General features: G+C 44.0%; 1 protein-coding gene across 2 annotated transcripts in view; it reads right to left on the bottom strand.

Annotated features, from left to right (window-relative positions):
- BMPER (BMP binding endothelial regulator) overlaps nucleotides 1-25,481 on the bottom strand; it is a gene marked incomplete at its 5' end in the record, with an annotated part of 236,718 nt that overhangs the window by 191,215 nt on the left and 20,022 nt on the right. For both annotated transcript variants that reach the window (XM_080930012.1, XM_080930013.1), the window contains one exon: nucleotides 15,599-15,698. In XM_080930012.1, coding sequence (XP_080786138.1) covers nucleotides 15,599-15,698 — 100 coding nt within the window. The remainder of the gene's footprint in view (nucleotides 1-15,598; nucleotides 15,699-25,481) is intronic.

The following is a 25,481-nucleotide window of genomic DNA, read 5'->3' as shown; positions in this document are numbered from 1 at the left end:
AGTTTAGTGGGAGTTCCAGAAATAAAAACGTTCCAGTGATAAAGGAGAGATACCCAGCCTTACTCCACATAGACATAGATGCCAGGAAGCAGTGCCTGGGGTTAGCACCACTAAAGGAAAAAAAAAAAAGGAATCTGAGCAAGGTGAACAGTGGGTGTAAAATGTGCTGTTAGTCGAGTACAGAACACTAATGAACAGCTCCTATCAGAAGCAAAATAGCACTAAAGTCGTTTTGAGGGGTGAGCAGGGGCAGAGCAAGCCAACCTTGTGACTGGGTACACTCTTGTGCTCAGGCCACTCCCCTTAGCAGAGGGAAGGAGGAAGGGACCAAAAATAAGCAGACTGCCCTCTATCCCCCCGTACCAGTCGCCTAGGTCCTCTTGCACGCTTGGATCCATAGTTGCTCTGGGTGTGGCTGGAAGAATGCTAAAATGCATGTCAAGGTTTCTGCCCTTGGACATACATCCACCTTGTGAAATCCCTTCCCTGAATGAGGGCTCGAGTTGGAAAAGAGGGAGAGCCCTCTACTTATTAGGATTTGTTATTAGGATTTCTCCGGACAGGAGGAGAAACAGAAGGGGAAGGAGATTACACAACTATAATTAAGTTCCCTGATCACATTAATTTTGTGTGTGTGTGTGTGTGTGTGAGAGAGAGAGAGAGAGAGAGAGAGAGGGAGAGAGAGAGGGAGAGAGGGAGAGAGCTGGCACCTATATTACAGTGTCTCAAGGCGCAACTCATTCTAGAATGTTAACAATGTATCAATCAAAAGATAAATGACTGTCACTTTAGGATACAAAGATTGTCATTTACTAGTTATGCATTGAAAAAATATACTACTTCGGCCTTGTACAGTAGAAGTAATCTTTGTGAGAATGGCTGTGACTAGTGAGGGCATGTGTGCTCTGGTAAAACGCTTTGCACAGAAGATAAGGGAGGGAAAGCCTTCATTTTCTCCTTTCCCAAGGAATGTCCTCAGCTTGTCCACACTAGAAAGGTGACAACAGATGCACCCACCGAAGCCATGCACCCTTTAGAAATCTAATCTCCTCATTAAAGGCAACCACATACTCCCTAGGAAATCTACCACCCCAGATTCTCCAAAACCTGGTAAGCAATGTCCCTGAGAAAATGGATTGGACAAATGTGACAGGAAGACTTAAGTCTCTGTCTTAAGTTTTCTTACCAGTCTTAACAGAAAAGCAGATTTCTGCAAAGTGTCATTTTAATGTTAACAAAGTCCTTTTAAACAAATCAGGTCATTTTCCCTTAAGTGCCGAAATATTCTGATTTATATTATAGGTAAGTAATCTTTGAATTACATTTTATACATTTTTCTTCAGCTACTGAGAAAGAAGGAGAAAGGAAATCCTTAGTGTCTTCGTTTGGTTGGTATTTTATTTTTGTTTTTCATTTTGGCTTGTTGTTGTTGTTGTTGCTGTTGTTTGCTTATTTGCTTGCTTGTTTGGAGGATGTGTGTGACTGTGTGTGTTGTTGTTGTTGTTGTTGTTGTTGTTGTTAGTGGTATATGTGTGTGTGGTGTTTTGTTATCTTTAAAAATTCACATCAAGCCTACTCATATTTCTGAAGCTGTATAAATAATGTTTCTACTCACCTCACGGATGAAAATATATATAAATGTCCAGGAAGCAGAACAGAAGTTTCCTGTAGCTCCAAAGCACAGTGAGACTAATAATTCTAAAGGTTAAGCAGCTCAGTGTTTGAGAGATGGTGCAGTGTTCCAACAGGTGTTTAAAAAAGGTAGACTACAAACTCTAAACAGTGGTAGCGAAGATAGTACAGAGTTCTGTATGTCTAGGCATCATTCACACACACACACACACACACACACACACACACACACACTCACACAGACACACATATAAACACACACTCACACACCACCACCACCAAGAGGCTAGCTGCTAAGAATTTGGTAACAGAGAACATCTCCAGAAAAAGATACAGAATAGTAGCGTTACTTTACGAACAGGAGAGAAACTTGCTTCATTATACACAGTTTATAAACTCCTAATCATATGAATGGGTCTCTATTACAAACATTTGAGTAGACACTGTTAGCGTGTGTCTATATTCTCATTCCCAGAAGCAGGAACTCTGCCTGAATCTACAAGTTAAAGACCTATCTGAAGAACATAGCAAATGCCACTTTAGGGACACAGTAAGAACTCTGAGACCAGACACACCCATACAAAACTCTTCTAAAGTGTTTCCCTGGATACACAGTTATGGTTACCATTTTTTAATGATTAAGGGTGGCCAGAACATGCTAGTTAATAACAGAAAGCCAATGCTTCCTAAGCCACAAAATTGTTTTCAGTCACCTCCTCAAAGCTGCTCTGCCCACAAACTCCTAAAATTGTTGATCCACCTTGACCATAAGAGTCTGTGAAGGGAAAAGCCATCAGAGAGACAGAGAGCTAAGAATTCTCCATGAATCTTATTTTGCAGGAAACAAGACTTCAAAAAGGAAGGACAAAGCAACAGTTGGTATCTGAATTCCCTTAGTATGTACTGCAAGATCTCTAACCACTAGTTTAGCCTGACCTGCACTTCAGTTAGCAGCTGCTACAAAAACCCAAGGTGGAGCCTGATTGAGGTTGGTTGAGGTTGGTCTTTTCCTCTAAAATCATTCTGTTGGGATTGAGACCCAGGACAAGTGGCTGAAGTTTAAAATACCAAAGTGGTCCTGGCCTCCAGGTTCTTCCAGCACCCCTCAGCCCCTACCTGTTACTGGGCATGGCTGGCATACCCCACATTCTACCCTGCCCTGGGGTGGGGCTTCCTCTCCCTTAGTGGCTCTTCACTCTACAATCCAGACATTTTGGAGTTTCTCTCTCTCTCTCTCTCTCTCTCTCTCTCTCTCTCTCTCTCTCTCTCTCTCTCTCTCTCATCTATCTATCTATCTATACCTCTCCCCCTCCCCCTCTCTCCCTCTCCCTTCCTCCCTCCCTCCCTCCCTCCCTCCCTCCTTCTGCATCTCTCTTCTCTCTGTGTGCATTTGCTTTCTCTTCCCCTTCCCCTCCATTTCCCTCTGCATGGCAACTTCACTGAACCCTCCTGTGTGGTCAGTGAACTCCTCTGAAGACTGCCACCAATACATTTGCTTTTATACTTCATTTGGCTTAAATTGCTTCATATCATCATCAGATAATACTTATCACCTTTCTCAAATTTATCCACAATAGTTTGAATAACTAAGAGTCAGACCTTTAACGCAACAATCAGCCCTTTCTTTCATGTATTATAAAACCTGGAGCAAGCAATGTCTATGTAGATCACATGCTGACTCCCTGGCAAATTGATCAGGTCAAGGTAAAGGAAAACAGGAGGTGGATGAGGAATGTTCTTTGTTTAGGGAACAGTCGGCATGTGACTATGATTGCCAAGAGAAGTTTGGCTGGAAGGAAATAACCTTACAAATATCCTCTACTATTTGAACGGCCGCCCATAATTAACAGCGTTCAAGGTATTGCTATTACTCATGATTTTTGACTTTTTAAACTGGTTTATACAAATGAGCTCAGTTCCCTTATGATTCCCAGGTATGTAGCATTCAGATTTATCAGAACCTAGGAAGAGCTGCCTTGAGATGCAACTCTCTATTTCATTCCTTCTGTCTTAGGTTATGATGAAGCACCATGAACAAAAGCAAGTTGGGGAGAAAAGGGTTTATTCAGCTTACACTTTCACATGGTTGATCATTATTAAAAGAAATCGGAGCAGGAACTCAAATAGGGCAAGATCCTAGAGGTAGCAGCTGATGCAGAGGTCATGGAGGGGTGCTGCTCACTGACTTGCCCATCATGGTTTGCTCATCCTGCTTTGTTATAGAACTCAGGATCATCAGACTAGGGATGGCACCACCCTTGGTGGACTAGGCTCTTTCCCATCAATCACCAATTAAGAAAACACCCTATAGGCTTGCCCACATCCCAATTCTCAATTAAGGTTCTAACCTCCCAAATGCTTGACTTTGTGTTGTATTAAGGTAAAGATAGCCAGCATATATTCCTTTTGCTTTCATGAGACACCATAAGATACATTGTTTCAATAAAATACAAAGACATTTAAAAAAATAAGTAAGACAGAGCACAAAGGAATCAAAGTCCAGATTGGGGAAAACAAACACAACTTGACAAATGATACAATATTGTTTTTTAATCTTTCATCAAAGCAATGTGGACAGTGTGTCCCATGAAGAAAGAGATAGAATTTGCCCTATAAAGTTTGAAAACACCATATTCATTTATTATTCCCTAACATATATTCAGATAACAGACACATTATTGTTCATGAAAGAACTCCAAATTAAAGGGTGATTTCAGTCCAAGTAAACATGGAAAAGCTGCCAAAACCATCTGCCTGACTTCCAGTGATCTCATCTGTTTTCGTCAAACAATATTGAGCTTTCTCAAATTAGGTTAATCTTTCGCCTAGTTATTAGGCCATTCTGGATACAAATTTATAACCATTATTAATAAGAAGAAAAACAATCTTGAGAGTATTCTAAATCCTTTGCTTGAAAAGAATTAGTTATAAATTACTTGCCTTTGCTTTAGGGATTATTCTGGGCTCATAAAAGTTAAGAACAATCAATTAACAGCACCATCCATAAATGGCTGGCATATGGCTCAGTAACACCATTGAGTTAATGACTGAATGAAAGATCCAATCAATAAGAAGGACCGTGAGTGTGTGCAGTTACAAACTCTTGGTGGCCAAATCTTTCTGAGGACTCTTTTGGAACAATGAATGATTTCTGCCCTTCGGCAACCTACCCACCCACTGCCTCTTCCTTACCAACATCCGGTTCAGAGGAAAACAATTCCAAGATAAGACTGCCTTACCTTATTGTCTGTCCCTCCCCTTCCCCAGTCACCAACAAACAAAAACTTATTTCAAATTAGTAGTGATACAGTAGGTCTGGAGGGAAGCCTGGGAACTGGTATTTTTCAACACAGCCCCTCCCCAAACCCACCCCCACCGTACATGACTTAAAATAAAAATAATTTCAAAGAACTATTTCATACCTTTGTGTAGACCTTAACCTTCAGGAGTAGGCCTTCCAGAGACTAGCCCTGGTTGTGACTTCAACTAATCCTTTCTTGTTCATGCAGATGCATTGCCTGTTCTATAGTAGGTCCGCAGACATGTGTCCTGGCCCCTTGTCTAGCAGCTGTTCCCTTTCCTTTACTGCTCACTCTAGCCTTTCATCCTGAGTTGCCCTCCCCGTTGGCAGGCATTGGAAACATGGACACTTTCTGCTTTATTTTTGGAAAAATAACATCACGGTAACTGGATTATTTCACTTGTCTGGGTCCTCAGATTTCTTAGACAAAAACAAACAAACAAAAACAAAAATAAGAAAGAGAAATCACCCAGTCTTGTGAAGACTAGATAAGCAATAATATCCTACTCCGATGCCCAGTGATAAAATAAAACAGGAGCCATTGGCACTTCTTGGAAAAAAAACAAATAGGCAAAAGGTTTTAAAATTTATCAGATAACCACATCTCATAACCCGAGGGATCTAACCATGAAATAGCCACAACATTCATGGAACTTTGGGGGAGGGGGGATCCTGGAAGATGCAAACATGGAAGTTTTAAAAAAAATGAAATGATCAACATTTCCAAAATGATGTTTTCCTGTGAGAATGATGTCATCACTGGAGAACTGAGTGCCTGCTCAGCCCTGACCTGTAGCGAGGGATAGCAATGATCCTTAAAGACCCAGACAAGGTAGGCCTAACACGCAAACATCAGAGTCTGTTATTATCTAGAAAGGAGTAGAACTAAGCTTTGCAGAATTACAAGTGAACTACGGATCTTAACTAGAGAAATGGGACAAACACATAAAGAACTCATAAACTATAAACATAAGCATCTATAGGACAAAGCATGAAGCTATGTGGTGGTTTCAGTGAGAATGGCCCCGATGGACTTGTGTGCTCCGATGTTTCATCCCATTGTTTAAAATGGATTAAGGTGTAGCCAGTCACAGGACTAACAGCAGGCAGGATACGCCCTCTTTCCTTCAATAGCCTGTACTCAAATTTCAGCTTATTCTAGAACTGCACTTCTGCATCAATGAAAACAGCGCATCTCCAACTATCATTCCGCAGCATTTAGGTACAATAGGTGACAAATTCTGAAGGAAATGCCTGGGAAACTCCCTAAGCCATGGAGTATCACCCACTATAGTAGGGCATATACACCCCTCCCCAGGCCTGGATTCCTAGCTCCCTCAGTCTTCAAAGAACTACAATACATGCACACAGCAAGCCTTACAGGTTGATTCCTTGGTTGCTTGGTAAAAGCTAAAAGACTTATCGGAAGAGAGATGTTAAGTGAATTATCATACATCAGTTCCACAGAATCCATCGGACAACTGGGAAAGGCGTGAGCTGGACCGAAAAAACTCTCAACTCACGTATAATTGAGGTTTCTGAACAGGAACTAAAGCAGAGTGTGTTCTCCATCCCGTTTCTGTATAAGTGAAGAGCACATGCCGAGTTACATCACCAAAACCTGCCGGCGTCCTGGGGTGCTCATAAGAAACTGATAACATTTGTTTCTGAGCTGGGCGGGTTTCTGTCTGATCAGAAACACTTGCTTTCCGTTCCTGCTCCACTGCTTATGGTGTTAATGTACTAATGTGCCAATCACCGAAAATTAAAAATTAGGTAGAACGACGTTAAGGACGTGAGCGAAGAAACAGCAAGGAAAGAAAAGGGAAGAAAACAAAAATGGCCCAAGAAACAATGGGAAGCGGTTAGCCAGTGTGGGGGTTCAAGCCCCGCCCTCCCCCACGTTGATTCACACAATTGAGTAACAGAGAGACCTTTGACACACGTTCCCCAGCATGCCAACATCTGAGTTAGATTTTCTTGGCTATTATGGGCTGTTTGGCTTTGGTTCCCGCATCATCATTCTCAAACTTTCAAATTGGAAAGGAAGCAAAGGGTCAGGGAAAAACCATGGCCTCCCGGCTACCCAGCGCAAGTTTCCCACACCAGGCACGGTTGGCTGGGGCAGATGTTCACTCTCGGCTCTGGAAAGTGAGGCTGATACATCCTCATCGGAAGGTGTCTCTCTCTACTCATATCCTTCTTCTGGGGTCAGGGGCTGTCCAGCCTCAGCCAGAATGGGCACAAGCAGGGGTAGGAGCTTAAAACACAACACCACCCTAGGCCCATAGTTACCAAGACAGCATTTATGAGTTAGACGGTTGGACCACCTAGTTCTGTCTCTCTGTGATGCTAAGCTCACCAAAAAAACCCCTCTGAGTCGCCATGTTTTCATAACACAGGATGTGCCTCCGACAATGCCTTTCACGTTCCAGAGGGAGGAGTCAGTACCTGGCTGCAAGTAAATGCTTTTCCTCGGGACTTTGCACTTTCTATTTGGATAAAGAAGACAATCTTTGTAATCCATCATCACTACTGGCAAGGAATTTAACCAACCCCCCCACCCCCAGTCCATTGGCTCTTGAGAAACACACTCATTATGAATGTGATTCCCTAAGGAGAAAGAATGGCAACAACAGATTTACTCACCGGGCTGCTCTGGGGTTGCTCCATCCCATTAGCAACACAGGTTTCAGCTTTCTGTATGTTCCGCTAATAGAGCGGTTCCGCCAAGGATGGCTAAGAACTAACTCCCCTAGGAAGCCTGAGTCTCTCCTCTCATACCCATCACACATCTCTTCGAAAGGCCTGACTGAGCACACTGCCAGGAGGAAGCAAGCAGTGTCTCAAAATGCAGAGGCCTTCAGAGCACAGCACACTCCACCATTACAGTGCGCTAGCTCACAGGAAAAGGGGGAGGTCTGATTCTCTAGTATTTATAGTATCTGCTTTTTGTATATTGTATACACATTACATACGGTATTCCCGATCAGATTAAATGTTCTGACTCTGATACAATGTTTCTTAAACATCACTTGATTCTGAACTAAAGCATTAGCACAAGGTGCTGTGTTAATCACCATCACTGTGTCCTTCCAACTGAGTAGGAAAAGGCAGCAGCCTCTGTGTTAGCATGGAGAAGCCCTTGGGAGGACCAGGAGCACAGCTGCCACAGCTGGCTTGGGACGTAGAGGACACATTAATGACCCATTATTGTTTTTCTCTGAGTTAACACATGGTACCAGAAGGTTGCCAGGGTTTACCAGGTTCCTCAGAGGCCAAAGCCTGAGTACCTCAAGGATAACCCCGAGCTGTGTGGCATCTCAGAGCCCCTCTCACGTGGTCTTTGGACCATCATTTCTCCATTGAATAACGGTCTTTGCTTCAATTCCTTGCCTCCATCCTAACCCAAGACTAATGCCTGATATATAACCACAGTGTCTAAAATGACCAAATAAATGTTCATACTTTACCACACACACACACAAACACACACACACACACACACACACACAAATCTTATGTACTACTAAAAGAACGATACAGAAAAAAGAGGCATTATATGTTAATGTCAAGTAGTGCAGTGGGATTGTTAAGATGGAAAACAGGGAAAAGAAAGAGGAGCAGGAGAGGGACAGTAACCAAAAACAAGGATTATGAAAATAGAAGGGAACTTGCTGCTCTGCATGCTTCAGAATAAGTTCCTTCATCAGGGAGGACAGAGCTAGGTAAGCCAAACAGTAACCGTTTTCCATAATAAACACAGTGTAACTATTCACTCTGCAAACTCAAGTGAGGAGTATTCTCCCCACAGTTCAAGAGCTTTCCTGTAAACCCGAGTTATGATTCTAAGTAGAAAAACCACACAAATGAGGCAAAACACTTGCAGTCTCTAGTGCCTAAGAGCAAAGATTTCTATGTCCCGTAACACACAGCACTGTAATCTAGTACAGAGGGGGTCGTCAGGATGCGTCTTTAACACCTGCCTCCTGGAAAGGGAGACACACAGAGCTGCTCGACCGCGTTCTCATTTATGCTGTCATTTACTTGCTTGCCTGTTGAGCTGTCCCTCAGTCACTGAGATGAAGCTGTCTTTATTATGGCGGATAATCTTTTTAATGTGTTCTTGAATTCAGTTTGCAAGCATCGGTTTAGTTTTCACATCCATGCTGATCAGAGAGATTTATCCATAATTTTTTTCTTTTATTTTATTTTGTTGTGTCTTTTTTTAAGGTATTAGTGAAATTCTGATGTCATGAGAAAAATTTGGAACTATTTTTTTTTCCTTTTTCTATTCTATGGAACAATTTTTCTTACTCTTTAAAGGTCTGGTAGAGCCCGGGATTTTCTGGTTTGGAGAGATTTATTTATTTATTACTTGTTTATTAACTTTCCTATCTCATTCCTTGTGATGGATAGGTTTAAAATTTTAAGTATCTTTTCTGCTTAACTTTGGTAGGTCATATGCTCTAAGATATCTATCCAATGGCAGACTCAGTTGGTTAAAAAAAACTTTCTTTTTGAAGAGGACCTGGGCTCAATCCCTAGCACCCACACTCTACCTCCAGTTCCATGGATTCCAGTGACATTTTTTGGCCTCCACAGACAATGCACAGACAATGCACAGGCACCATACAGGCACTGCACAGGCACCTCACAGACAATGCACAGACAATGCACAGACAATGCACAGGCACTGCACAGGCACTGCACAGACACTGCACAGACAATGCACAGGCACCGCACAGACACTGCACAGGCACTGCACAGGCACTGCACAGGCACTGCACAGGCACCGCACAGGCACCGCACAGACAATGCACAGACAATGCACAGACAATGCACAGGCACTGCACAGGCACTGCACAGACAATGCACAGGCACCGCACAGGCACCTCACAGACAATGCACAGACAATGCACAGACAATGCACAGGCACTGCACAGGCACTGCACAGACACTGCACAGACAATGCACAGGCACCGCACAGACACTGCACAGGCACTGCATAGGCACTGCACAGGCACCGCACAGGCACCGCACAGACAATGCACAGACAATGCACAGACAATGCACAGACACTGCACAGACACTGCACAGACAATGCACAGGCACTGCACAGGCACTGCACAAACACTGCACAGGCACTGCACGGGCACTGCACAGGCACCGCACAGGCACCGCACAGACACCGCACAGGCACTGCACAGACACTGCACAGACACTGCACAGACACTGCACAGGCACTGCACAGGCACCGCACAGGCACCGCACAGGCACTGCACAGACAATGCACAGGCACTGCACAGACAATGCACAGGCATTGCACAGGCACTGCACAATGCACAAGCACTTCACAGGCACTGCACAGACAATGCACAGACAATGCACAGGCACTGCACAGGCACTGTACAGGCACTGTACAGGCACTGCACAGACAATGCACAGACAATGCACAGGCACTGCACAGACACTGCACAGACACTGCACAGACACTGCACAGACACTGCACAGGCAATGCACAGACAATGCACAGACAATGCACAGACAATGCACAATGCACAGGCACTGCACAGACAATGCACAGACAATGCACAGGCACTGCACAAGCACTGCACAGATATACCTGAAATCAAAACACTCAAACACATAATAAAGAAATATATCTTTTAAATAAGCTTTAAGAAAAAATTCATTTTTATGTTTTGTGATTCAGTGGAAGATGGGTTTGAAACATATATGTATGCTTCTCTGGGCTTCACTGCTGTCTGTTGAACTGCCTCTTTTTCAGCTCTAGTTTTATTAGTTGTATTTGTTCTTATATTTCTAAGGCCTTAAGATGCATCATTAAGTTGTTTATTTGGGTTTTCTCTGATTTTTTTGGTTGTAGGCACTTTAGTTATAAACGTTTCTGGTAGACAAGGGATTGGTGCTGTTTATACATGTAACAGACTGTGTACACAGGGGAATTCCTGGCTTTTGTTTCATCTGAAGTATGTGACCTTTTCTCCTTGTCCATCTACATCGTCTTCACTCTGTCCACTAATTATTTTAACCTTTCAAGGAAAACAGATAGCTAAGGTACACACAATTCTAGAATTATATTAGGGTTGGACTAATTCCAATAGACCCTAGAATAAAGCAGCAAATTCAGCATCTAGAGTTCTGAGAGTGGCCCCTAGACAATAGATAAATAAAACAAGAGAAGTAAATAAAAGCTTACAAATAGTAAAGGAAGAAGTTAAAGTATCTTTATTTATACTTGATTTGTTTATATGCGTAAAAGACCCTAACCCCTCCACCAGAATACTCCTATAGCTGATAAACATTTCCAGTAAGGGCAGAATATAAAATTAGCACACAAAAGTCACTATTGTTCTTGTATATCAACAACAAATGTACTAAGAAAGAAATCAGGAAAACAGCCCCACTCTCAATAGCCTCAAAAATATCTTGAAATAAATCTAACTGAGAAAATGAAAGACTGGAATAACAGAAACAGTGAAAACTTTAGACAGAAAAGGAAAGAAGAAACCAGAAGACAGAAATACTTCCTATGCTCATGGATTGATAAGATTAATATCATGAACATGGCTAATGTTCAAAAAGTAATCTACAGATAAAATGTAATTCTCATCAAAATGATATAATTTTTCACAGAAATTGAAGAAATCTTCAATTCCATATGGAAACACACACAGAGAGAGACAGGGGGGATACAGAGAGACTGAGACAGAGAGACAGAGAGACAGAAACAGAAACAGAGAGACAGAGGGAGAGCACACAGTCAAAAATCATCCTCAACAATAAAAAAAAGTGCTGGAGATATTGCCATCTGATTATAAGTTACACTTCGGAGCTTTAGTTGTAAAAACATCGGAGGCCCTGGGCAAATAGACTCACTCATGGATGGAATGGAATTGAGGAGTCAGATCCAAAGCCATGAACCAATAGCCGTTGAATTTCTGACAAAGATGTCAAAGATACTCCCAAGAGAAAAGACAGACTTTTAAATAAAGAGTGATGGACAGAATGAATAATCACAGAGGGAAGGATGGAACAAGATGCTTACTTCTCAGCCTGCACAAAACACTCTCCAAGTGGAGGGAGAACCTCAGTGTAAGACCTGATGCTCAAATCCGAAAGAGGAGAGAGCAGAAAGTGTAGTTTAATTTCTAGCCACAGGTAAGGACTTTCTGGATAGGACTGTACTAACACATAAACTGAGAACAACTGGCCAGTAGGACTATGTAACACTAGAAAGCTCTGGTCCCCACAGGAACACCATCACGGAATGGAGTGGAGCTCTACGGATTACTATAAACATGACAGAATTAGGGCCAAGATTTTACAAAAAATTCAAAACAAGAAACATCAGGAAAACAACCCAATTTAAAGATACACTATGAAACATCAAGGAGGATTCACAAAAAAAGGGGGGGGGGATACAAATGTTTAAGAAATGTTTTTAAAGAATATTGAATATTCAATATCCTTATCCATCATGGAATGCCAGTGAAAACTGCTTCGATATTTCATCCTAACCCAGTCAGAATGATCATTTAAAAAAAGACAGATCTGGAATAAACAGATGTGATTAAGATGGACAACTAGCCACTGTTGGTGGGAGGCAAACTGGCTCAGTTAGAATCTTACTTGGTTGTAAAGAGCAATAGAACTTCCAAGTGACTGGGTGGATCAGGGAATCTATGAGTGAGCTATAACCCAGGCTGAGACAAAACCATAGAAAAACACCAGCTTTCCTGTGTAGATCTTTACAGATGTATGTTTACACTGTAGAAGGGACATGGGTGGAGAGATTTTAAGGCGAGAGATGGTAGAACACAGGAGGAATATATAGGCGGAGAAGGAATAACAGGGCAGGACACAGAGTGGTGACCAGGAGCCGGAGTGGACGAGAATATATTGGAAGGGATAATTAACACTCTAGACCTTTTAAAAAGTGATATGGAAAACCTATTTTAGAAGCGTGTGTGTGTGTGTGTGTGTGTGTGTGTGTGTGTGTGTGTGTGTGTGTGTATGAGTTTAAATGGAGTTGCCCAATATGGGGTTATAATACTTAAGACACACTAGATTATCAAACAAAAAACCCAGCACCTGGTATGGGCTATGTCCCTTAAAGTTGTTGGTCAGTTGGAGTTCCTATCCACCCCAAAAACAGTGTAGCCTATTAGCATTGCTCTTAGCTATCCTCTACAAGTTGGTACTGAAGACACCACATATATGAGTCATAGGACATGGAAGAATCATGCCTGCACTGATCTGGGAAAGTCATCCCCATTGGCTAACTCTCATAGTATTGGAAGGAGCCATGCATTCTACAGAGAAAAAGAACGAAAGTAATTGGCTGGTCTTTCTCAACTCTAAGTCCCAAAAGCTACATAAATGACCAGCCTGGCAAGACGCACTCGTTGGTGCAACAGTGGCATAAATGTGTGGCAGTAACTGGCCACTTTATGCTTAAAAGTCTGCTCCACATCGGTGCACTCATGCAAGACAGCGTTAGCTGAGCCAAGAACCCGATAGCCTAAGTTATAGGCCCTGAGGCAGACATGATTAATACTATTCTACAAAATGGACATGTCACCAATCTATGAGTATTTATTTTTATACCTAGCCCTCTGCTCTCGTGAGAGCAGCATCTTTTTCCCAGTGGTGACTAATGCAAAGATCACAACTGGTCAAAGTGCGTAGAATAAGAGACGATGGCGTGTTTAACCATGAATGAGATGTCTGTATGACACCACATCCTACCAAGACTCAGTGATCATCTCAGCAAGGGCGTAGAAAGATTTTAAGAGCCAAAGATTGTGGAGCACTACTGCAGAGTCTTAGGGACATTACAGAGGCTGCTGCACACTTAACACGGTGACTAAGACGACACAAACAAAACCTGCCCAAGACCAAGCCAGTCAAAAAGTTCCAGACCCACAAAGCTCCACTACTAGCTAGAGATCTATTGGCAACTGATGGATAGAGTCTCAGGTAAGGTACATCACACAGCCTTTGGAAGCTTGCCATTTATCCAGTGGCTGGCCCTATACTGGCAACACTGAATGAACTTGGTGAGTTCTTAAAGAACAATACATAAAAAGAATACAGGAAGCTGCAGAGAAATTATTATTAATTTTTTTTTTTTTTTTTTTTTTTTTGGTGTTACAGATATGGGAAAAGTTGGAGAGAAACGAGAATGGGGCTGGATCAGATCAAAACACACTATGTGTATGAAGTCGCCAAAAACAAAACAGTTTTGAAAAAGGAGAAGAATATTAAATGTAACTAAATTTTAAAGGTGCCAGACATGCTGATATGCTAATTGCCCTCATCTGCGTACTATACATCCTATAGGTATCACACTGTACCTTATACTATACAAAGATATTGTGTATCAATTAAGACTGATGGTTTAAAAACAGAGAAATTTGATCTCTCATGTGAAGGACCAGGAGTCAAAAATTAAGGTGCTAGCCTGCAGCTGTACATCAGAAGCCTCAGGGAGGGGGGGGAGGGAGAGAGAGAGAGAGCCCCTACCTCGTCCAGCCCAGCTGAGCCAGATGTTTCCTAAAGCACCATTCATTACCCCAGCCAGCCTCTGCTGCACTGAGTTGTGACCCTATTCTCTGCTCCCATCTCTTCTTTTTATAAAGAGATTGGTCACATTGGATTTGGGGCTACCCTAACTCACTGTGACCTCTTTCAACAGAAGAATATCTGCAAAGACTATTTCCAACTAACACAGCACTGCCGGAGATTCCAAGTATATATGAACTCTTTGGAAACCTTCACTCCCACACGCACTGCTGTGTTCTGACTTGAACGGCATAATTCCGAAGCGCACATCCTAAAGCCCTGGCTTAAATTCCAGGTGTCTTCACACCACGCTTCACACCTATGTATTCCCACACTGTACACTGGAGGACCTCACCCTGCCTTCTAAGGGCAGCTTCCTTCGTAAAAATAACAAAAATGGAACGTGCAACGCTGACTGATCCTCGGGAACTACATTAGTGCCACAGAAATTTCCTGGGGCAAGTGTCAATCGAGAGCCAGGGACTTCGGGTGCTGCATGCGGCCCCTGGCCAGGGTGGTAGGAAAGACCTGGGTTACAGCCAACAGCAGGCGCCACCAGACAGCATTCCAGACAAGCGTGAGGGTACCAGGGCTGTGGGGCAGGAGACTTCGGGGCTGCTTCAAAGACTAGTAGGGGGAAGAGAGGTTTAATTTGGGAAAAAAAAAAAATTTAATAGGATTCCCAAATGATAAAAATTTGGGTTTAAAGACTCCTCTGGCAGAAGAGGGCTAGACGTGTGTGGAGCCTGGAAAAACCAAGTGTTGAAACGTCTTGACAAAATACGCCCATGTGCATGTGTACAGATGTGCACAGGCGTCAGGCTTCCATCGTCTCTGTCACAGCGTTTTAACAGCTCGCCTCAGAAAATATACCAGTGGTGAGGATCTGCTCTTCTCAGCCCTTCCCATCTCCCTTCCTGGCAGCTCCACAGGAGTCTTCTGTACCTGTGCTTCTGTGTCCCTCCTGACACCCAACTGCGTGCCAGCCAAGAGCTGGCCTGAAAGAAAGGCTGAAAGAAATGGAGATTCGGGAAGCAGCAGCCACCAGAAAAGGTGGCCCCGGGGTCAACTCACCTTTGCATCGTTCACAGCAGGCGCCCCTCTGCTTAATGGCCAGCGCACAGTCCCTTGACAGAACAGGGCACTTCTCCCTCTTGCAAGTCACCTCTTTGTTCTAGACAAAAAGAGACAAGGGACATTCCGGATCAACTTCACTTCGGTATCCAAAGCCACAGCTGCAGCTCCTCTTCCTATCTTGCATTCAACTTGGCAAGAAACCTCTGAGATAGCTGATGGGATTTTTCCTTCCCTGGAACAGAACTATCCCCCCAGGAATACGGGACTTTAAAAAAGTAACAGGCTCTCAGAGATGAGGGGAGTGGGAAAGCTCCATCTTCAGATGCCAGCCTTGCCCAGATGACCCCACACTGAGAAAGAAATTTTATCTAGCTCCATCCTAAGGTTTCCTTTCAGGACGCACTCCAGAAATGATAATATTTGTGTAAATCATATTTTGCCCATTGGCTACCTGGGCCAAGATTGCATCGTGAGAACAAAAATATTTTCTCACGGCTGTCCAGCAACCCTTAATTGTAGAGTGCATTAAAAATGCACCGATCTAAAGTTCCAACTCAAATAAGGACGAAGTTGAGCATTGAATCGGTTCAGTAAGAGAAAAAATAATATTCCACATGCCAAGCGTAGACACAGCCGTCAGTGCTTTACAGCTGTGGGACAGCTGCATTGCATTAGCACTTATGCTAATGAAAGTGTGGTAAGCATTTGCATCTTTGGTTTATCCTGAAAGGTTAGCTGTTAAAATGTCTTAGAGGAGATCTGGACACAATGGCACGCCTGGCTCCGTAGAGAGCACAAAGGTGTTCTCCCAATCACACAACCTGACCCATGGAACACAGGCTCATGATAGGCCCTGTACTGTGGCTTCCACTGAGATTTAAATCCCAGGAGATCAGTTTTACCAGATACCCCATTTCAGTGAGGGTAGTGGGGCCTTCCTTCCTTCTGTGTCTGAAACGGCTTCTGTGGCTCTAGGGAGAATCCCTCTGAGGCCACAAATGTGTGCCACCCAGGCCCCAGGTCTGAGCTGAGGCTACTTATGGCCCTCACTTCCGGGCATGTGGCAAGTTGGGGAAACACAGTGCCAGCTCTGCTCAGCTTGGAACGAGCCTACAGCTCTCCTCAGAAGAGAATAGAACAATGCACTGAAGTGACCTTAAGAGTCTCAGTGTCCTTGAAGAGTACAGTACAAGGGTGGAAGGAAGGTCTCACCACCTCTGTTCTAGAACCTCGAAGATGTGTGGCTGTGGGTCTGTTGAGAAGCGAAGGAAGGGTGGGAGGGTGCACACATGTGCACGTTAGAGTCTGAGAGCCCAGCCCACACTCACCTACCAAGTCCAGACCCCAAGCAGTTGTAAGAAAATGCACCTCTTCTGTGTTGCTCCCAAACTTCTTTTATGCTCTAGAGTTTACAAGACACACCAAGCATCTAATTCTGAAATCAGCCTGGACTACCGTCTTCCTTCAAAGAATCTCCCCAAGGAAATCACAGAGTCCTACTGCCTCCAAATCGACAGTCCTGCTACAGTGGGTGAGAGGGGTCAGAAAAGACTGGGTCCCCCTTTGACAGTTCTTCTTGCTATTTCCCTGCCCTGTAGTTGCTTTGCCAGGTCACCTGGGGTCTGCCACGGCCTGTGTTAATATCCCCAAGGTTGTCCCGAGTCTGATAGATGTACAGAGAAAGAGCAATTACCACAGACACCTGAACCTTATCCCACGGGCTGTTGTTGCTGTTTCACTTTGTTGTTTTGTTTTGTTTTTATTTATTGATTGACAGTAAGGGATGAAAGGGTGTGGTTGACATGGCAATGTATTGTCCATTTGTCCATCCCCCCACCCTCTCTCTCTAATCCTTGTTTCCATCCCTCTCTCCCTCTCTTTTTCCCTCCCCCACCCTACCCCCATTTCTCCATTATCTGTTCTATGGTTATTTTACCCACAGAGCTAAGCTCACTTACTCATTCCGATCCTGGGATGCAGTCTCCCTTCTCATCTGTTCATTAGAACAGCCTTACCACTGCTGAGAGGTTCTTCCTGGAAGCTACCTTTGCCTCCCGCCCACCGCAGCACTGATCCGAATAGTATAAGAAGGCTAAATTGGCAAAGCACAGCTGCAAAGGCCCTTGTCCCCAGTGAAGATGAGGCAGATGGTGGAGCCGTCTGGGGCCTATGGAGACAGCAGACCAGTGTCCGGGCTCTGTGCCCTCTAATTCTCCAGCGTCATTCTTTTCTCCCCAGTGATGATGGTTTCAAAAGTAACTATCACAGCTCACGGGGGTTTTGTTTGCTTGCTTGCTTTGCTTTGTTTTTGTAACTTTTCGAATCCCAAACATAGTTAGAATCACAGTCTTAAGTTTTTAGGTATTATTGATTGACTATTTTCCACTGAAGGTAACAAGAGTGTCTAACAGGTGTGCATGTCCCAATATGTATGTGTGCACTGCTTGAAATTCCTAGTTGTGACTTCACTTGCACCACATGGATTCTGCAACTCCTGTTTTAGCACAGATTCTCTCACCCCAGGAAGACTATGACCGAAATGAACATCTTGAGCAGAGAGTCTGCCTCATGCGTGTATAAAACTTCAGCACTCCCGATCACAGCGTAGAGGAGGGTCCTCCTAAGACAGCATCCTCCCTAAAAGGAGGAATCCTCAGACAGAGTTCAAACTTCCAGGACAGTCAGCGTGACGGGAAGAAGCAATGTGAGATGGTAAGTAGGAAGGCACACATGCTCTTCAGAACTGCTAGCTAAATTAGAAACCCAGGACAGAGTCAAACCCCGTAACAGGAGCTCACGATTCACAATAAAGAGTTTGTAATTGTAGTCTACCATACATGACATTCCAGACAAATGGTTTGCACAGTCACCTCTGGAGTTTTAAATGTATGTGGACAGACAGACAGATGGGCATGTGTACCTAAGCTTTAGGTATATATTTAGGGGATAACATTTCCTTTCTGTTTACCCTCAGGGCTTTTTCTATCCTATGGGGGTCATGTTGGAGCTGCCAGCTCTGATCATTTCTTGGAGTCTGTTCGGAGTCTGGTGTGCACGTGACGATGGACTTAGAATCCCAGGCCCTCGAGGAAAGAAATAGTAAAGCTGCAAGAACACCATTGAGACCCCGCTTCCTCATCCCCTTAATTGATCCTAGCAGCTACACGGGAAATTCAGACACAGGTAATTAACACCACTTCCCTGGCTTCCTGGGCTTGCACAATACCCCAAAACCCATGTCCTGGAGTCAGTGGCTCTGGCAAGGAGTGGCATATACAAAGCCCCATGTTCGGGAGCCTGTCAACCCCACAGCACTACAAATCATCAGTGAGGCTGGGTTCACAGCTCAGTCGGTTCAGGCTTAACTCAGCAAACGCTTTCTGATAGTGATCCACACACACTGCGCTTCCTCTTATGCTTAGACTCTGAGCTAAGGAAGATCACACAGAACTTCATCTCAGCTTGATTCTACACATAAAGTAAGGCTGGGACATGTGCCCCAGATCAACAAACACAAGAGACAGAGGCCCGGAACACTAATTGATCTCTGCCATGCAAATGCTACACTTCAGTTCTCGGGTACATTGTGGGCATTCAGGATACAGAGCGAAAGAAGACAGTATCCCTGCTTGGGTCTTCCTAATAGATTTCCACATAAAAATGAGCCCCCACCTCCAATAGCCTCAGAGTCCTGGGACTGCTACAGACACCATCTGCTTTGAGGAGACAAGAAATATGACTCCAATCAGATGTCAACAGGGCCAGACCTATCACACCTCTGAAAGACAGACCATACCCTTAGTTTTCTACAAATTCCAGGTGGGTTTGGAGAACCATTCATTCTAAGCAGAAAGAAACAATAGCCAAAAGACCATATTCACACAAGAAAAAGCTCAAAACGTAAGACCCTAACCAATGTGTGTGAGCATCCATTCGTGGCTCTTTTCTTTCTCTGCCACCATGGTTCTGTGTTTACCATCTCTAGGGGTCAGCCACATGGAGGTAGGTCTGAGCCGGTGCCCCCTTCCATAAAGATGGACCACAGACACCTTAATGTCAATAAACGCATCAGAAAAAAAAAATCATAGCCTTGCAATGCACCCTCAACAACTTGTTAACATGCAAAAAGCAAAGAGGGCGGTATAGAGAGTAAAAAAAAAAAAAAATTACATGCCTGGCAAGAAAACTCCATAAGGACGCCAGCCAAACCACAGCTCCAGCAGAAGCCAAGTACAGACAGGATGACAGCAGTCAGCTTGCTGAGTCTGACACTTGCCACCAGATGGCAGCACAGAGCTCCCTGGCCTTAGGAGTTGCAGCCCTGACTGAGCCTGACTCCTGCCTACAGAACTGTCTCCTGTCTGGAGAGAGTGTGATCATGAGTACAGAAGACAGAGACGCACCAACGTGAACAGTTTCTAGTCGCTTCCACACACTGGAAAAGAGATACTCCAGTGGAGACATTCCTGAATATTTCCACAAATGTCTTAAAGATAATTTTTTTCCAAAACACTTTTCAAGAATCAATCCCATTATAGACTGTAGAAACTATTATCCAATGGATGTTTTAAAAAAATAATAATAACAATACACTGAAGATAGGAGCTCAACAACCAGTACAGTGGCAATGGTGGGAACAAAACTATCTCCTGGCAAAGACTATTACTAAAACACAGAACAGTATCACAAGTGTCCTACAAGATGACTGATGTGCCGTGTCCACTATACTAGAGACAGAGCAGGCTGTACAGTCTTCTCTCCTAGGAGAGCCTCAGTTTCCTTCTGTTCTGGCCCCTGTGAAAGCAAGATGTGCCCCAAAGGCACACGGCTGGCCCTCCACAAAGATGCTAACACAAACAACCAGATCCTTTTTTCAGAAGACTAGGAAAGCTGTGCAGTTGTGGGCCCCATCCCACCACCCCACCAAATGATGTCCACAGAGCACACGGACCAGGGAGCACTGTTGGAGAGGATAAACACGCAGAAGTGGCTCTGTCCTGAGCTGGGAGTTCTTCCATGTGCTCTCACGTTTCTCTGCCACTTCATCAGGAAAATCTAACTTGGGGAAGGGACCCATAGAAAAACCTTCAAAAGTCCCTCATCCAAATGCAAACATCCATGGGAGTAGATTCGAGCACATTCGCAGTCCTGCCCCCATCCCTTTTTATCAGCTGCTAGAGGGAAGCCCTTGTCCATAACCCTGCCAACGTTGACAGAAGAAGCTGATCACACATGGCTCACTCAACTGCATTCTGCAGAACGGGAATAAACACAAGCTTCAAGCATCTTCTCTGCAGGAAGTAAGGATATTGGAAAGACTTCCCCGTGAATTAGAAGCCGAGAAATGGGTGAGCATCATGGGACACTCTGACCCGCAGCAGATTCCTGACGGCCTTCTCTAAAGCACGCACCGTGGTGTTTCACAATTGCAGTCTCCAAACTTCTCAGACCGGAATTCATTCTTAGGAATATGGATGTTTTGTGTCGGGTTTTCCGAGGAAGGGAGACCAGGAAAAACTGATCCAACATCAACGAGTATATTCTCATTAGAATTTCTGGTCTCCACATGCATGAAGTTAAATGGCTCCAGTTCTCCTTGAAGTACCCCATTCTAACCCAACTTGAGCCCCCAAAGAGCCAAAGGGGATGTTATGGTACTTTTAAACATAAGTCCCAGTTTCCCAGAGGCGATATTATACTGCTCTCATAAACAGAAGAATAATACTTGGTATTTACATAGCACGTTTCTTCTGAAGAACTCCGCAGACATTATTTCATTAATCCTCACAGGTTTCTTAAGTTTTTCAGAAGAAGAAACAGTCCATAGAGAACTAAAGTGTCTCGGGCCCCTCAAAGAACTGTCAGGCAGTTTAGTTGGGAACGCAGTGTGATTCCCAGGCCTGGAGTAAGGTCCAGGCAAGAAGGTTAGTTGCTAAGACACAGCATTAAAATTTATAGGTATGCTGTATTAGAATTAGGTTAGCTCCAACACAACCTTGAGATTTTAGAAATAGATTAAGGTGTAGTTAAGCTACTCTGGGAATTTTCCAGAAAAACTAACCACCTGGGTCACAGGGGTAGGATCCTTAGAGCTGATGCAAGACTGCAATGGAGGGTTCGGTGAAGAACTGGAAAGAGGGGAGACCTCACACCACACGTCCAGCCTGAGAGGTTCTTGAATGCAGAGATATAGTCAAATGTTGAAGAAAGAAAGGTTTATTTGGTACCTAAAGACAAAAGGAAGTAGGCACTTCCTTTTATTGGCAATAATGGTTCCACCTGAGATGCTGGCTTAAGCCTACTTGGTTTAGCTGTCTCATCTGCACAAGAACCACTCTCACATCATGGGAATCATAATGCTTTCCAAGGGTATGCTGAGATAGCCCACTAGTTGTCGATGACAATGCTAAATTTGATTTATAATTTATTATTCATTCTTGATAACACAATCGACTTCCTCATAATTCTTCTACAGAAAGAGTCAGAAGAAAAAAGTAAAAGGTAGTTTACCTGCCACAAAGCCCAAGGGCACATGAATATAAGACGCTGGGTCATGTGCCAGTTCAATGGGAGGAAAAGAGACTAGCAAAACCATTCCTGATGTGAGGAGGGTGGGACCAAAAGGTCCTCAGAAGAGCAATGTGATTCCCAAACTTCCCTGCTCCTGAGCTGAACTAAATCAGAAATGGGGGAGGGGGTCTGTGGTCCCTGCAGTTTGGGCCTCCAGCTTGTTTCAGTAAGTAAGATTTCCAAGTTTTTCTCCACCCTTAACATTCACCACTTTTGCAACTTCCTTCAGTGGCCAAGGTCACAAACTGTCCCGGCCTGTCAACAGTGAGTGACACAGGGGGTCCAAGGGAGGGTGCTGATCTAATCACAGGACCCCGAATTTCGAGAAACCCTGACTTCCTAACTGGACTGAACACCTGCAGTGGTGTTTGAACCCCTCACTCGTGCAGCGAGCCTGGGGAAGGTGTTGGTGCTCCTGTCTTGTGGGGAAGAAAACTCGGGAACAGAGAAGCCCAGCAGGCTTACACAGATCGGAAGGGCAGACTCATACTCGGGACTCTGCTGCAAAGTGAGCCAGGGCAGAGACTCACACCCGGACTCTCTCCTAGGGAAGTGTGACTCAGGCTACAGTTCATAGTTTGGCCTAAGGGCTCAAAGGAGCCATCTTTCTCAGCAGCTAAGAATTTAAATATTTGCCTTTATCGAGCATTCCCAACTTTCAGACCATTATAAACCTTGGTGTTTTACAGTTTCATTTTGAACATACACGTTAAAGAAAAACTACTGTAATTTTAGGAAAGGCAGATTATCTGTCTTAAAAACAAGACCCCGGGCTTCTAAGTTAAGATCATTTGCAAGACGGGTCAGAAGCCGGACTCAACTCTTTCAAATCCTTCCATCTGTCCTTCAGTGTGTACTCACGGGCGGACTTTCCTATGAGTCTTGCAGTATCCCAGAGCCATAATTCTGGAGACTCTGTGCGAAAATGTCTTGTAAGAACATCGTGCAGTGCATTGTACTACATCTGGGAGTGTTGTTCTTTCTTCCCTGTCTAGGCTCAGTGAGTTTACCCCGGAGACCTGGGCCCTGGCAAACGCGGCCTCCTCCGGCCAAGCTCACAGTACAAACTCGGGACAAAGCTGCTCTTGAAACCCAACCATTTAAAAGACTTTATGAAGCCCACTGGGGCCAACGATTATTTTGCAACAAGTCATATCCCATGAAGAAATTCACTTCTCTGCAACACGAAACAGAAGGAGATTAAAGGAAAAGGCAGGGGGGTTAAAGAAAGGAGTAAGGACCCTGCTGTTCTGTCTGGCCAGAATCGTGTCTTTTACTACCCGCATCTTTTGCAAAGACGGTGTGCTGATGATATATGGCCCTCATACATCATGGAGTGACAGTGTTCTCCCAGTACTGTACCTTGAAAATATGGCACGTGCCAGCAGAGGCAACAGGGGATTAATATGGGGGCTCCTTTTACATTCGAGCTCCCTAACATTTCAATTTTTTTAGCAGGCTATAGTTTGTTGGAATAAGTTACTGGAGGTACTAGTCTGGTTTAAGGGTTCAGGTCTGGCACTTAGCTTCTTCTGTTCAAGGGACTCTTAGAACAAAGGAACATGGGCTGTTACAATGTCCCAGCTGCTCAAGTACAGCTGTGATTTAAAACAGGGCAGTGTCAAACAGCTCCTCATTCTGTTTAATCATATTTTGAAATAGAACCAAAACATTAGAGATGGCAGAACACAAAAGAAATAACCACCAAATAAAAATAGTAGCCCAAAGAAAGTAACAGCCTGTTTTTTATTATACCGTACATCGTATAAGAAAAGGTCTCCCGGCAGCCCCACAATCAGGGAACCGAAACAGACTGGCTAAAGAGCAGCCAGAGACTGTGACCATGGGCCCTGTCACAGACACGGCTGTCCCACCACACTCAGAGCAGACGGAAAGTCGAAAGGTACACTGTGCCCCCTTCTACCAGTGGACAGGAATCAGGCACGTGAAGAAAATGGAAACACTGGAATCCTTCATTTATTTTGGGTCAATGTTCAAATCTCCCCATCCCAGAGGGACTCCAGCAATTGGAATATAGAAGGAAGTGGGTGGTGCACTTCCAAAAAGATTCCTCACGTGAGAAGAATCACAAACTAGGGGTGAGGGGAGTGGGCCCTGAAAAGGAAAGTGGTTTCACGCACAAGTGGCCCTGGAGCCCCTCCTAACACCTTTGATTACTTTACACTGCTGGGCACCCTTCAGCACATGGCGAATAATGAATTGGCTTCTTCCCCTACCCCAAAAGAAAACAGGAGAGAAAGAGGCTATGAAATCCTAAGCCCTATGCCTTCCTCAGGAGCTCTGTGTTGGTTGATCCAGCCCCTGAGCTACCGGTGGGTTCTAGAATTCAGAGCATTGAGAGAAAGGACAGTCTGATGTAAGGGATAAATGGAGGTATAAAGTGAGTGTGGGATTAGGGTAAGGACTTCGGAGGCAGAAAGACTGCAAGAGCCAGAGGATCAGGGAGTTTGATATAAGAGTGTATCTCCTTGCAGTGTTGGAAGCTACCTCTGTAAAGCCTCACCAAAATGGCGCTTGAACATAAGTTGAACAAGAAGAATAACAATAGATGTACTCCAGTGGGTGGAGGAAAGCCCAGGAAGCCTCTAGCCTACACAAACAACTATAAGCAACTAAAGAATGTTAAGAGCCTGAGAAATAGTCTTCCCCAGGGAAGAAGTTATACAATACCAAATGATCGGCTCTGGAAATACACAAACAAGTAACATGATACACACTGACCAGCCCAGGTTGTATTTTGTTTTTATGAATATGTAATATATGTACATAACAACAGTTGGTGGAAAGGGAGGCCACGAATTTGAAAGAGAGCTGAGAGGGTATATTTTGAAATGTCTGAAAAAAAGAAATAACATAATTGTATTATAATTTCAAAAGAATTAAGTAATAATAAAAAAGCAGTTCCGTAGGAAAGCTGACAATGTGACAGCGAGGAAGACAGTGGCTACTGTATTGTGAGGATCCCTTTCTTGATTTATACAATATAAGAAGCTAGGTTCTCTGGTGTAAAAAAGATAATGAATTCAGTGGAACAACGTTCTTAAAGAAAATGTGTGTTTAAAACACAGAAACCAAGCTTCTTAGACCTACAGTTTACAGTGAGCCTAAGTCCTCAAGCACCCCCATCCCTGTGGGTCAACAACCAACACCAGAGCAGAAGGAAAATAAGCATCTTGAGGATTGTCCAGAGAAAGCCTGGGTGCTGCCAGAGTTACAAAAATACCTGATCTTGACAGGCAAACAGTGCTGACATCCAGGGGAAATGGCGGGGCAGAGGAGCTGCTGCGGC

Source organism: Micromys minutus (genome assembly GCF_963924665.1).
Source record: "Micromys minutus genome assembly, chromosome: 16".
Classification (NCBI taxonomy): domain Eukaryota; kingdom Metazoa; phylum Chordata; class Mammalia; order Rodentia; family Muridae; genus Micromys; species Micromys minutus.
This window is presented reverse-complemented; position numbering and strand designations above follow the sequence as displayed.